Source organism: Pongo pygmaeus, chromosome 9 (genome assembly GCF_028885625.2).
Source record: "Pongo pygmaeus isolate AG05252 chromosome 9, NHGRI_mPonPyg2-v2.0_pri, whole genome shotgun sequence".
Taxonomy (NCBI): Eukaryota; Metazoa; Chordata; class Mammalia; order Primates; family Hominidae; genus Pongo; species Pongo pygmaeus.
This window is the reverse complement of record NC_072382.2, coordinates 58,651,872-58,666,355: the sequence shown is the minus strand read 5'-3', so window position 1 is coordinate 58,666,355 and position 14,484 is coordinate 58,651,872. Positions and strand designations below refer to the sequence as shown.

Below are 14,484 nucleotides of genomic sequence, written 5' to 3'. Positions count from 1 at the left end.
TGGCACATAGAAGGTGCGCAGGAAATATTTGTTTAAAAAAATGAATGGAAGAATTGAAAGACCCAGGGTCGGGTGAGTAACACAAAAGAGAAACAGGGGCATTTGGAACTGACCCTGTGGCTCTGACCACATGCACAGCCACTATTCATGGGCATGATCAATCTCCCACAAGACTGGGAGGGCCAGGGCCATGCCTGCTTCCTCTTTAACATCCAGGACCTCTGTAGAGCCTGGTACAGAGGAAGGGCTCTGGAATGGGTGCCTCACAATGGACAGAATGAACTGGCAGCATATCGAGTGCTTGCCTGACAGGACCTAGGACCCCTTTGTCACCTCTACAAAGCTTGTCCTCAGATACAGAGGAACCACCTAGAGTTATGCTGCTTCCGCAAGGAAAAAAAGATTGAACTGACTTCTAAAGGAAGAGACCACAGCCCTTGTCTCCAGCTTCCTCCCACTTCATCTTCTCATTGAAATCCCACCGTCTTGAAAGGTACAGCCCACATTGCCCCTACATGAATCTCTGGGTGAACTCCCAGCCCACATGGACTTCCTTCTCTGTGCTTCGCCTTTTGCTGTGGAAGACCTCACTGAGACATTACAATTCACTGAGACTCAGTCCTCTTTGCTGTAAAATGGGACAATAGAGCAACACACCTCACCAAATTGTTATGAGGATGAAATGCAATCATGCTTGCTAGGCGGCAAGCATGGAGCTGGCCACATGGTTCTGCTCTCGCTGCCACACTGTTCTGTGCATGTTAGCTCTGACTTCTCAGTGGAGCATAAACTCCTGGAGAACAGGGAGCACATCTTATCGTTTTTCCCTTCCCTCCTTCCTGGTGCTTGGCACAGAGTGGGGCACACGAATAGGGCTCACTCAACATCCACTGAGCAACTTACATTTCTATTTTTATTCAACAGGAAATATCAATTCTGGATGTGACTTTTGATGCCAGAGAAACTGTGCCCATTCATTCCCTTTTCAGCCCCCTGTTTTATCCTGTACCAGTTCGGGACTCCATACACAGCTACTCTCAGTGATATTGATTGGCGAGACCATCAGACAGAGTCACAGGTAATCTTGCCTGCCCAGAAGTCTGACGGTGCCACATATGAGCAGGATGGGCCCCAACAGGAAATGTGACTCTGGGGCTCCTCTGCAGCGCCGGGACTCCAAGACTGGCGCCAGGGGTCAGAACAAGAGATGCCCCATTACCTCACGCCTAATGACCTGTGTCTTGATCCCTGGTAACAGAAGGCAGGAAGTCCAGAGGAGGTAAATGAACATGCACTCAAAGCATATGCCTGCAGCCAGGAGGTACCCTGCACCCTACTACCCGTCTCGCTCCCCCTCCCACTGCTGACTAACGGAGGGAAAAAAAAACACATCCTCAGAAAGGCAAACACACTGAGCAAACAGCACTTGACTTTCAAAGCTCTCCCCAAGGGCTCTCCCCTTTCCCCTCCTCCGCTGCTCTCTTCCAGGGACCAACCTGGGCTGCTCTTTTTCTCTCCCTAGGTGACTTGGACAGGTGAGGAGTCCTTGGGGAGGCTCCTGCTTGGCTCCAGAGCCCCTTACTTTTTTCCAGCGTCATCTCAGCTCTTGACAACATATCCCTAGGTCCTCCTGGCCCCAGGCCCATCACAAAGCCACGGCTTGTCTTCTGGGGGCCCTGGGGGACGATGAGCACCCACTAGGTAGGGTTCAGTGGGCTAGCCTGGGAACTCAGACATCTTTTGATGCTGTTTATGTAAGAAAACATGTCCCAGGCTGCAGTTTGGAATCCAGGAAATAAGTACATATCTCTTAGGAGCAGTCAAAGCAGATGTCACCTGCCCCCACTACATGACCTGAGGCTGCCCCAACTTCGCTGCTTGCTGTGCCAGGAACCTTGGGGACCCAGTGCCCCCACTTTCCTTGTTGTTTCCCTTCCCTCTCTCTATCTCAGCAACGACAAGCCTGCTCTACCCCACCCTGTTGTTGCTGGGAGAGGAAGTCCCCTGGCTGTCGGGAGAAGCCCTCTCCCACCTCGGCAGCTGTTCCTACTGCTGGGAACTATCTCTAAACCTGTACAAAACTGGGGGGCTATACACAAGCAGGGGGTTACTCTTCATATAACCAGCCCCCAGGGGCAGGCAGGACTGACAGAGAGAAGGTTGAAGTGGGCCTGGGGCTGGGGACATTGGCTTTTCTGAGCTCCCTAGATGTTCCTTCCAAATTTCCCCTGTCTATGGAGTGCTTAGCCTGAGTGTGTTTGGAGGCTCTGAGAACCACAGGGTCAGGGATGAGGATAACGGGGAGAGACCAGGAACTTGGGGTGTCTTGGTGAAGAATCCAGGAAACAGTGGTTGCCTGCCATGCTCACAGCTCCATTCTGAGAAAATCAAATGCTAGCAGGACTTTCTGCATAAAACGCCATGGCTTGCGCCATGTATGGCAGAGGGCCTAGCCACTGATGACTGGACCACATTCCCTGCCTGAGGCATAGGACACCATGGTCTGGCTGGACACAGGGAGGTTGGACTCCTGGGGTATTCATGGCCAGCCCCATCCCGTGAGAACACTGCTGTGGGATATTTCCCCAGTTCCCTAGACAGGGACATGCCTTGGTGCCCATGTTTCCAAATTGTCTTGGGGAATGGGACAGCTTGGTGGCCACCTAGCTCCATCAGACCCTCTCTCTAGGCAGCAAGAATGCCAAGAATACGCAGATGACCTGAGTGACCGTCTCATTCTCCATGAGACTTGTTGTATGGGTCTATCTGGGAGACACTACCAGCACCCCCTCCATTACCACCTTCCCTCCCCCACCAGGTGTGTCTCCTCCTGGCACCAAAAGAACCAATTTTAGTTGGAGGAGGTGGTCAGTAGCCTCTCTTAATTTCCTACCCTAATTCTACTCCTTTCAGAGCCCAGAGATTTTTTTCTCCTAAGAGAAAATGGCCTCATAATGGTGCCCCATGGTGTCTTAAGTCTTCTTCACCCCACAGAGGCCCCCAGCTCTTTGTGGAAAATAGCCTGAAGCCAGGAGTTAAGAGACTTTGGAGGATCTAGTCCGAGCCATGCTACTAACCTCAGGAGGGATCTCAGGAACACACTCCCCTCTGGCCTTAATTTCCCATCTGTAAAATGGTTCTACCAACTTACTTTCCTTGCCACGTTCTGCGTAATCCCCACTCGTCTGTCTTCTAATTCAAAAATTCTCTCTTCAGCTATACTCATTCATGTAACCTGTGCACTGAGTAAGTTTTGGTTTCTTTTTTGTTTTCTTCTTTCCAGGGGCTTCCACTTGGCCATAATGACTCTTAGACTGGACAGGTCAGGGAACTAGTGTGAAGTCAGCTGGTTGCTAAATATCTACATCCCAATTACGCACTTGGGAAGTAACCACCATGGGATGGGTCCATGGAGCCACGAGACCAACTGTGAGATAAACTTGGGCCAGGACTCCATGGGTCACCTGACCTCCATAAGCCCTCACTCTGGCCAGGGGACCATTGTTCACTGAATTAATTTCCATAACTAAAATTTCAATTTCTAAAAAATCTTTTGGGCTGGGCACAGTGGCTCATGCATGTAATTCCAGCACTTTGGGAGGCTGAGGTGGGTGGATCACGAGGTCAGGAGTTCAAGACCAGCCTGGCCAATATGGTGAAACCCTGTCTCTACTAAAAATACAAAAATTAGTTGGGTGTGGTGGCGTGTGCCTGTAGTCCCAGCTACTTGGGAGGCTGAGGCAGGAGAATCGCTTGAACCTGGGATGTGGAGGTTGCAGTGAGCCGAGATTTTGCCACTGCACTCCAGCCTGGGTGATGGAGCGAGACTCCATCTCAAAAAAAGAAAAAAAAGTTTTACATTCTCAGTAAAATGGTTTCAAGTGTATGGGACTCTAGGACTTTTACCAGTTTTGGTCTTTTTCTTCTTCCTTGGCTTGGGGTTCCCAAACTACTTGGTTAATATAAATTCAGTCCCTACACCTGTGAGTACCTTCAGCTCGGGCTTCTGATATTTAAGGATAACTAGTCTTTTTCTTTTGCATGGCCCCAAGTGGATGGAAGCTTTCTTGTAGCTTCCCCAGGGCAATGACAACTCAGTCTGACTCACTAAAAAGTCTTCATTCTTAGGAGAGTTCAAAACTGTGGTCATTTACTTACTTGCTGATGTCTATCAATAACGTATCAGTTCCATGAGGAATGTGACTTCATCTCTCTTCCTCATCACTGTATCCTGAGGGCCAGCACAGTGTCCAGCACATAGCAGGCTTTCCATGCATGTTTGTTGGATAAATGAATGAAGAGTACTTTGATTTCTGGGAGCTTAGCTATCAGAGCCAGTTTGAGGCTCCCCTACTGAGTCGGATAATCTCAAGGCCTCTTGCTTCTGTCCCTGCACCCCCTCTCACCCGAGCTGTGACACCCTCTCCTTGCATGTAGGCAGCAGCACCCAGGGCTGGCTGCGTGGGGTGAACTCACTTGAGATGGAGGTATAGATGGCAAAGGCCCTGAGGCTGGTCATCTCCTTCCTGCGGGTCGTCTCCACCCGCGTGCGGAAGATGTTCTCCCAGGCGTACAGCTTCAGCAGCTTGATGCCGCGGAGCATCTCGTTGGTCTGCTTCAGCCGCTCATTGGAATACTCCTGCAGGGGTCCCCGAGTCAGAGGGGAGAGGCTTCTGCTCCGTCCCCCACCCGAGAGGAAGGCCTGAGTGTCAATACTGTCACTGCCATGCCCGGCTCCTGTCCCCACCGGGAGGCAGCCTCCTCCCCCATTAACTCCATTTCCCAGACAAAGAAGCTGAGGCCTGGACAGGTGAAGTGGCCTACTCAAAGTCAAAGTCAATGACAGTGTGGGTGTGTGGGAGGAGACCTGCTGCTGTTGGGGGAAGGAGGGGAAGAGGGACAAAACACACCTTTGGGCACTCACCAGTGTGCTCCGCTGAGCCTGAGACAGCTTGGTGGCCACGAAGTACTGGACAGGAGCCAGTAGAATGATGACAGCTGCTCCAATTAAGGCACTGACTCCGAGGATGTAGTAGAGGAGAATCACACCCACAATGATCTGAGGAAGGGGTCATGGGTCAGGTCCCTTTGACCTGATGGTTGCCCTGCCAGGGGGTGCTGGCAAAATCCCTGTTTCCCCAGTCCCCTAGAGTGGGACAAGCCTTGGTGCCCAGGTTTCCAAATTGTCTTGGGGAGTGGGGTGCAGGGAAGGAGGAGAAACAAAGCAATTTCAAAAGGAGGTTAGCATAATGGGCTCTCACACAAGCAGAGGGTTGCTGGGCTGGTAACTAACTGCATTTATCTGCAAGGCTGGTTGAAGCCTTAACTCTCTCCAGTCTATTTTCCAGATGGAAATCTCAGAGCTGGGATTGCACAATGTTTGTGACAGCACCTTTTGTTTTGTTTGCTGGCTCTCAGGGCTTATGGTTACTGTCATTGGAAAAAAGTGATAACTGAGCAAAGAGGCAAAGTTGCGCACCCATGCCAGACAAAACCAGCCTGGGGTCTGAGAATTCGCTTTTCATTCTTATGCTCTTGGTTTCTTTAATTTTTTTAATGAATCTGCCAGGTATTCTCTGAAAAGAGAATTCCTTCTGCATCTAGCTTTATGTAAATGACTGCCTACTTCTGAATATTTATGAGAAGTGTAAATTGCCAGTCCCCAAAGCGCCAAGATGACTGTTTCTCAGGTTGCCTTCAAAGGCAGACACCTCTAAATACAGGGCTTTTTCTCAAAGAACAGATGTGCTGGCTTCCTTAGCTAAAAAGAGAGAGAGAGAGAGAAAGGACTGCTTGCCTTGGTCCCGTAGTCCCAGAGCCCTACACCAGATTGGCATTAAGCTCCCAGCACCGCCTCAAGGATAAAGGAGTAAGTGGGAGGCCCTGTAATTTAATCACAGAATGCCTCCTGGCTTAGCAGGTACCTTAGAGGCTGGGAAGTGGCCCCTTCACCACCTGCCTCCCAGTGTTTAACAGGTGTTAGATGCTGGCATGGATGGGCAGAGGACCATGATAGAGATGAAGTACCCTCTTTCCCGGACTGCCCTGCAGCATCACCCTCCTGGACTTATCTCTGGCGTCCAGTCCTTCATTAGTTGTGCTCAAACAGAGGCCATCAGGGTGTTCTTCAGCCAGCTTGGGTTGGGCCTGACAACAAGAAGGCTCCCATGGCACCCCAAGCTCACTAACAGGGCACCTTGTGAGCCAGTGTCTGCACCCACACCACCTCCAAGGGACTGGCAGCGGCTGGGGTGGGAGCTGGTGCTGCAGCTGCTGCTGTTCCCTGGCTCTTCCTCATGCTCCCCATCCCCTCCTCCTAGGTGCTCCCCAGACTCCTTGGTCCATTCCTCTCTTCTGCACAGGTCTGAATGGCCCTCATGCGGAGGAAATCATGGATTCTGAGTGTGCAAAGCAACTGTGAGAAATAAAAGGACTATTTTGTCTCCTATTCACAGGTTAGGAAAACAATCTAGTGTAGTGGGGAGGACATAGTCTTTGGAGTCTGTGGCCCTGAGTTTGAAGGCCCCAGCCCTTTGCTGTGCAGTCTTGGGTGAGTTACTTAACCTCTCTGGTTTTCAGCTTCTTCATCTTTAAAATGGTAATTATAATGCCCACTCTGAAGGACTCTGTCCACTCTGCAGGACTATTGTGAAGATTAAATGAACCTTTATGATAAGCACCTAGAATTGTGGCTGGCATATAGTTGGAGATCAATACAAGGTGGCTTACCCTCCTCTCAGAAAATAAATGAAAAAGCTTCATGAGAACTCTGTCACAGGGGAACTGCAGAAAGGAGATGTGTGAGTACGGTTCTGCCACTGGTTCACTGCGTGGCCCAGGGTAAGGCACCTGCCCTCTCTGGGCCTCTGATACCCAGGAGCCTGGGAAACACAGAGGCCTCCATTATAGCTAAATTCCTTAACCTGGTGTTCTTGATGAATGTCAGGGGGGCACCCATGAAGCCCCTGAAATTATAGCCCAAATGTTTGAGCAAGCATTTATTTTTCTGAGAAAGTTTCACTAGCCTTTCAAAAGTATGTGTAGATTAACGGTGGCCAAGGGCTGGGGGCGAAGATGAGGAGTGACTGCCAATGGGTACGGGTTTCTTTTTGGGGAAATGAAAACGTCCACATTTGTGATGATGGCTGCACAGCTCTGTGAATATAGGACACTAAAACCCACTGAGCTGTACGCTTTAAATGAGTGAGTTATATCTCAATAAAGCTGTGTGCATGTGACCAAAAAAAGATTACGAAACAACAAGAGCCCTCGGCGCTTACACGGGAACGGGGCTTCTGCACTCATGTCAATATTATAAAAAGCCTTGTGTGCCCTGTGGCTAACCAGGCTGCACACAGAATCCTAACCACATGAGTTTCTTTGCCATGGGGCTGGGATTGTATCAACTCCCAGGAGTAACACTGGTTCTTGAGTGCTGGTCAAATCTATAAGTGGTAAAAGTATATACAAAAACAGAAAACCAAAGGATACTTCATGATAAATGAGCAAAGGTAAGAAATGAGTAGAGATAAAAATCTCTACCCCCAGTGCAAGGGTTAAATTATATAAGGGAGAGGGGCTGGGACAGGGCCAGGCATAGGGCAAGGGCTGTTAATATTAGTTAGTACTATTAGCAATGATGCATGTGCAACAAACACTGTAAGTACTAGTAATGGTAACCATGCAGCAGGTTTAGTAGACAAAACCTGATTTCTTTTCTTTTTTTTAGACTGAGTCTCGCTCTTTTACCCAAGCTGGAATGCAGTGACGCGATCTCAGCTCACCGCAACCTCTGCCTCCTGGGCTCAAGCAATTCTCCTGTCTCAGCCTCCGGAGTAGCTGAGACTACAGGCACACGCCATCGTGCCCGGCTAATTTTTGTATTTTTAGTAGAGACGGGGTTTCACCATATTCGTCAGGCTGGTCTTGAACTCCTGACCTCAGGTGAACCATCAGCCTTGGCCTCCCAAAGTGCTGGGATTACAGGCGTGAGCCACCGCACCTGGCCAACAAAATCTTACAAACTGCTTGTTCAAGGGGACACAACAGAAAGTGTCCTGTAGCCTTTTGAATGCTGTGTACATGTTAGGATCCTCCCAGGCTGTGTCTCTCTGCACCAGGCCCTCACAGCCCAAAGTGTTAACTAATGAGAGAAGCATGGTCAGAAATCTTCATTTTTCATGTTTCAAAAAAAAAAAAAATTGTGTTAGAGATGAGGTCTCTCTATGTTGCCCAGGCTGGACTAGAACTCTTGGGCTCAAGCCATCCTCCTACCTCACTCAGCCTTTTGAGCAGCTGAGACTACAGGCATGAGCCACCACACCCAGCTTAGAGAGTCTTGTGCATAAAAGGTTGGTTGGTAACTGAACTAGATGAGATCTCCAGGCCCTTTTGTAGCTTTTATAGTCATTGATCTGTCTTGGCAGAATGGAGCGGGGGCAGTCTGGGCATGGGTAGGTGGTAATGGGGGATGGCATATATGACTGTTCCCATAAAAAAGAACATCAGATTCCCTGCATCCCATCTTGTCTAGCTGTGTCCCTGTGGGAGCCTGTCCCCTTTTATTCTTTTAATATTTTTTAACTCTAAGCTTTACAAGTAAGGAGGACCAATACAAATCACTGGAGATGAAGGTTTATGGAATCTTTATCCCAAGAAGCAATGGATTCTGGATTGGTAACACCTCACTCACATCAAACACGTGCCAAGTTAGAGGGATCAGATATTTACGGAGTGAAGACTCTGGGGGGCACTCTGCCTGGTGTTACACTATCTAACTGAATTGCCATAGCAACTCCAGAGGGTAGGCATCCTCCCCATTTCATAGATAAAGAAACAAAGACTCAGAGAGGTTAAGTATTTGAATCAGCCTGTCTCACCCAAGTCACTTTCTGCTACATCAAGCTCTCCCGGTGGAATCTTCCCGCCCTCTGGGAATGGGTCTGGGATTTCAGTTTCTGGCCTGAACACCAGGGTGAAGATTTAGTCCCAGGCATAGGACAGGATCAGACTCTGTGGTGGAAGAGCTCTGGATGGGACATGGGGCATATGAAGCCCGAGATCAGATCAACCACGCTGACGATTCTCCTCTGATTATTGGGGTGTAATGTACCTCTTCCTGAGCCAGCACCAAAGGTTGTCTTGCTTTAAAAAAAATACCATGTTTTAACGTTTTTATTTTTATTTTTTAAGAGACGGGAGTCTCTCTGTTGTCCAGGCTGAAGTGCAGGGGCGTGATCATTGCTCACTGCAGCCTTGAACTCCTGGGGTCAAGCAATCCTTCCATCTCAGACTCCCAGGTAGCTGGGACTAAAGGGGCACACCACCACATCTGGCTAAAAAACACCAGGTTTTGTTTGTTTTTGAGACAAGGTGTCACTCTGTCACCCAGGCTGGAGTGCAGTGGTGTGACTGTAGCTCACTGCAACCTCTGCCTCCTGGACTTTAGGTAATCTTCCGACCTCAGCCTCTGAGTAGCTGGGGCTATAGTTGTAAGCCACCACCCCCAGCTAATTTTTTGTACAGACAGGGTCTCACTTTGTTGCCTAGGCTAAAAATATCATGTTGTTGATTTCCAAAACTTATACATGCTTATTAGAGAATTTAGAAACACATAAAGAAAATAAAAATCACTTATAATCCCACCATGTGGTTTTCAAATTCTTTTTCATGTGTGAATCTGTACAAATGTATACATAACATATATTCCAGTTTAGTAGTAAGCCTACAACATATGCTATTTGTAACTTACTCTTTTTGCTTAAAAATAATCACTAACACTTTTTGATGTAATTAAATATTTTGCTACAACATAGCTTTTAAGATCTGTGAGCATTCCACATACGAATTTTCTTTTCTTTCTTCTTTTTTTTTTCTGCATAGGTGGGGTCTCACTGTGTTGCCCAGGCCAGTCTTGAACTCCTGTGCTCATGTGATCTTCCTGTCTCAGCCCCCCAAAGTGCTGGGATTACAGGTGTGAGCCACTGCACCTGGCTTGATTTTTCTATAGTTTATAAAGTTGGCTCCATTTTTAAAGTCTTAATGATACTGCCTTCTCTGGCCATTAAGAGAGATGGTCAGTGCCTGCAGAGTATGGGACAGGAGGGACCCAGAGGTACAGCCTGTGGTATAGCCAAGTGTGTGAAAGGTACAGGCAAGCATGGAGTGGAAGACAGTGTGCTCCTAGTCACTGGCCATGGACCAGCAGATTCTGGTTGTGTGTCATGCTGCCCCCCTCCCTTCCCCTCAGCCCATCTAGTACCTGTACTGGCATAGCCCAGAGGTTTGGGCACAAGAAGAAAAACCACATGAGCTGATTGGTGTCGATGGCAACCAGATTACAGATCTGCCCAGCAGTCATTTCTCCCATGGACAGGTTGGAGGTGGACAGGTGCATAATTTTATTGTAAATCTTGGTCTAGAAATGAGAGCAGAGTGTTTCACATTCAACATCATTCTCATCATCATCACCACACTAGATGCCACCTGTTACAGTGTGCCAGGGGCTTCTCAGACAGTCCCCATGGTGCCCTAGAGCAGCTCTGTAAGGTGGTACTGTATCACCATTCCAACTTACAAGTCTACTCCAGCACAGCAAGCTACTTCTCCAGCAAGTAAGGCCTTCTCCTGTAGACAGAACTTAATTGGTTCTTTATTTTTATTTAATTTAATTCTTTTACTTATTTATTTAGAGACAGAGTCTCGCTCTGCTGCCCAGGCTGGAGTGCAATGGCATGATCTCAACTCACTGCAGCCTCCACCTTCCAGGTTCAAGCAATTCTCGTGCCTCAGCCTCTGGAGTAGCTGGAATTATAGGCACGTGCCTACCATGCCCAGCTAATTTTTATACTTTTAGTAGAGACGGGGTTTTGCCATGTTGGCCAGGCTGGTCTCAAACTCCTGACCTCAGGAGATCCACCCACCTCGGCCTCCCAAATGCTGAGATTACAGGCATGAGCCACCGCACCCGGTCTGTTCTTTATTTTTTAAAGCAGATCTTCATGTCCAGTTGTATTCTTGATATACCAGAGGCCAGTGGAGAACACAGATCAGAGCCATAAAAATGATGAAGTGGGGCAGGCCATCTGTTTTAAAGTGGCCTTCTCCAGCCTAGGGAGGGGATCTGCTCTGAGACCAAGTCCTGTCAGAATTGAGCCTTGAAACAAAACAAGGGTTTGACTTTGGAAGGTCTGATGTGTTACACGACCGCGTGAGTCAGACAGCCCCAGCACCATCCCCAGAGTGCAGCCACCACAAGGACCCTCACAGGGCAGATGGAGAGCAGCCGTGGTAACGGCCTCCCTGAGCTCTGAAACTAAACGCTTTATGTGCAGAGTGATCATGACTCCCAGAAAGACTGCAATTTTTGGATGTGTGGTCTTGAACAAGGAAAAATGCATCTGGGTCTTAAATATCCTCAGGATGCCTGCTCTTGGATAAAATTCTATTATTCATTCTGTTGTAAGGTGGGCTCCCCGCCCTTAATTCCTCTTTTGTGTAAACCCAGGCATTTTTGTGGGTCAGGTTTTCTTAAGGCAGGAACCTATTCTATGTCTTTCTGTGAGCTAATGTACACCATGGGCAAGGTTTAAAATAATGAAACTATTCTGTCTTTCTGTGAGTTTATATATGCCATGGGTAAGGTTTAAAATAATGGCAATGAAATTTTTAAACAAATCTATATACCTCCTAGGTTATGTGAAATGAGACTTTAAAAGATAATCACCTAGTTTCAGTGAAGTAGGGACACCAAGTGATCTGTGAAATAAAGCCTTATTAAGTGAAGACCAGCATACACAGAAATGCACAACTGACTGATAGCTAGTAATTGTGTATAATTCAGGAATTGTGCTTAATAACTTTTTATGCACAAAGTGTTATTCTCTAACCCATGAAGACACAGGCTCTCATCTGTAAGGGTACATTTTCTGGAAATCTCCAAAAGAAAGAAAGGTTTTTTTCTCCCTAACTCATCTTTCTTCCTTCCTTTCCTTCCCTCCCCTCCCCTCCCCTCCCCCCCTCCCCTCCCCTCCCCTCCCCCCCTCCCCTCCCCCTCCCCTCCCCTCCCCTCCCCTCCCCCCTCCCCCTCCCCCTCCCCCTCCCCCTCCCCTCCCCTCCCCCTCCCCCTCCCCTCCCCTCCCCCTCCCCCTCCCCTCCCCCTCCCCCTCCCCTCCCCCTCCCCCTCCCCTCCCCTCCCCCTCCCCCTCCCCTCCCCCTCCCCCTCCCCTCCCCTCCCCTCCCCTTCCCCCCTTCCTTCCTTTCTTTTTTTTTTTTTTTTTTTGACAGTCTTGCTCTGTCGCCCAGGCTGGAGTGCAGTGGCACCATCTCGGCTCACTGCAAGCTCCTCCTCCTGGGTTCACGCCATTCTCCTGCCTCAGCCTCCCGAGTAGCTGGGACTACAGGCACCCGCCACCACGCCCGGCTAATTTTTTTTTGTATTTTCAGTAGAGACGGGGTTTCACCATGTTAGCCAGGATGGTCTCGATCTCCTGACCTCGTGATCTGCCCACCTCAGCCTCCCAAAGTGCTGGGATTACAGGCATGAGCCACTTTTTTTTTTTTGAGATGAAGTCTCACTCTGTCGCCCAAGCTGGAGTACAGTGGCACGATCCCGGCTCACTGCAACCTCCACCTGCTGGGTTCAAGCGATTCTCCTGCCTCAGCCTCCTGAGTAGCTGGGACTACAGGTGCACGCCAACATGCCTGGCTAATTTTTATATTTTTAGTAGAGATGGGGTTTCACTATGTTGGTCAGGCTGGTCTCAAACTCCTGACCTTGTGATCCACCCATCTCGGCCTCCCAAAGTGCTGGGATTACAGTCATGAGCCATTGCACTCTGCCCCCCTAATTTGTTTCTATAATTAATGCCAGTATTTCCTTTTTGTGGCATAGTAATGAATCTCTCCTATTAACAAGAAAGATTCAAACAATTTGATAAAAACGATTATATGCTAACACATTAAAAAACCATTTTTGGCTCTTTTGGTGTAATTGGAAAATGTAATTTATGACATACACACAATAAGTATATTTAATTACGAAACTGTCCAACCACAAAAGTGGCTGTTGTTTGTGGTGGTGCAAGTCTGCCTGTCACTGGAGGGGTCTGAGGAGAGGCTAGGATTTCTAGAGAGGTTTTCTGAACTGAGCAACAGGTTGGTTCCTCCCAGCTCTGGGCCCCCATGAGTCTTAGAAGGTCTTAGATTTTCCTGGGCTCTTTCTACTATTGTCACATAATGACATCCCTGAGGAAATACTCTGCTTTCCCAGTGAGAAACCACTGGGGATGGGCAGGGTTGCCATATATAGCTGCACAGGTTGTCCACTGCACAACTTGGGAGGGCACCGTTCACACAGACTATTCCAAGATAGCCAGAGTATGGACTCTGACATCGTCCCCAGCCCAAGCTATATCCTTGTTCTCTCGGTCCGTTTTCTGCAGAGCTTCTTATCCTGGCTCCCACAAGACCAATGTTAGTGATTCTGAGGAACATTTCCGAAGAACAAGGCAGCTTCAGGATTTTACCACAACTTCATGGACATCACTAGGCATACCTGCATCTAGTTATTCCCAACGCCCATTCTCCTCTTTGCACAGAGAATTTCTAGTAGTGCATATATAGCTGTCAAGAATAAAGACCAAGCTCTTTCTAGACTCTCTAGACATGGCCATTTGGCCGATTTCTCACCAATGAGATGTGAGAGGGTATGTGCAAATTAGGTATTACGATTTTAAGAGGAAAATGCGTTCCCTCCTCTTGTCCCTTCTTCTGGCTAGTTTAAATGTAAATATGGTGGCAGTTTCAATAGCCACCATGGCTATTGAGACAAAAGTCACAAAAGAAGGCTGGCAGAGCAACATGACAGAAGAAGCCAGGTCTCTGATCATTGAGTAGCTCCTGTGTCAGCCCTGACTGTATCTGAAGAATAAACAAACTTCTATCCCATTTAAACTACTCTCAAACAGGATGTCTCTCTAGTCTGATAGCTGAACCAAAATCCTAGTGAAGACCCTGGGACTTGGACAACTCTCATCATCACCTTCTTCAAAGGGGCCCTGAATACTCCCTGGCTTTGATCATCTTTCCAAGAAACTCTAAGAAGGAAATCACAGAAGGCAGGACCAACAGCCTAGACTTAAGTGACCCAACAGACCAAATAGGTCACCCTCATTAGTGAGCAAGACTTAAGAGTTCAAATAGAACTTAGAGCAGTGGTCCTCAACCTTTTTGGCACCAGCGACTGGTTTCGTGGAAGACAATTTTTCCATGGACCTGGGGGAGAGGGATGGTTTCAGGATGAAACTGTTCCACTTCAGATCATCAGGCATTAGATTCTCATAAGGAACACACAACCTAGACCCTTGCCTGCACAGTTCACAATAGGGTTCGCACTCCTATGAGAGTCTAATGTAGCTGCTGATCTGACAGGAGGCAGAGCTCAGGTAGTAATGCTTGCTCCCACTGCTTACCTCCTGATGTGTG

At 48.3% G+C, this 14,484-nt stretch overlaps 1 protein-coding gene across 7 annotated transcripts in view; it reads right to left on the bottom strand.

The window, feature by feature from the left end:
• Nucleotides 1-14,484, bottom strand: part of ABCC8 (ATP binding cassette subfamily C member 8) — an 83,984-nt gene that overhangs the window by 45,331 nt on the left and 24,169 nt on the right. For 5 of the 7 annotated variants that reach the window (XM_054438741.2, XM_054438743.2, XM_054438742.2 and 2 more), the window contains 3 exons: nucleotides 10,262-10,417; nucleotides 4,925-5,059; nucleotides 4,477-4,639 (listed from right to left, as the gene is read on the bottom strand). In XM_054438741.2, the coding sequence (XP_054294716.1) occupies nucleotides 4,477-4,639; nucleotides 4,925-5,059; nucleotides 10,262-10,417 (454 nt within the window). Of the gene's footprint in view, nucleotides 1-4,476; nucleotides 4,640-4,924; nucleotides 5,060-6,027; nucleotides 6,148-10,261; nucleotides 10,418-14,484 lie in introns of all 7 variants that reach the window. The other 2 variants (XM_063671112.1, XM_063671113.1) reach the window with 1 other exon arrangement.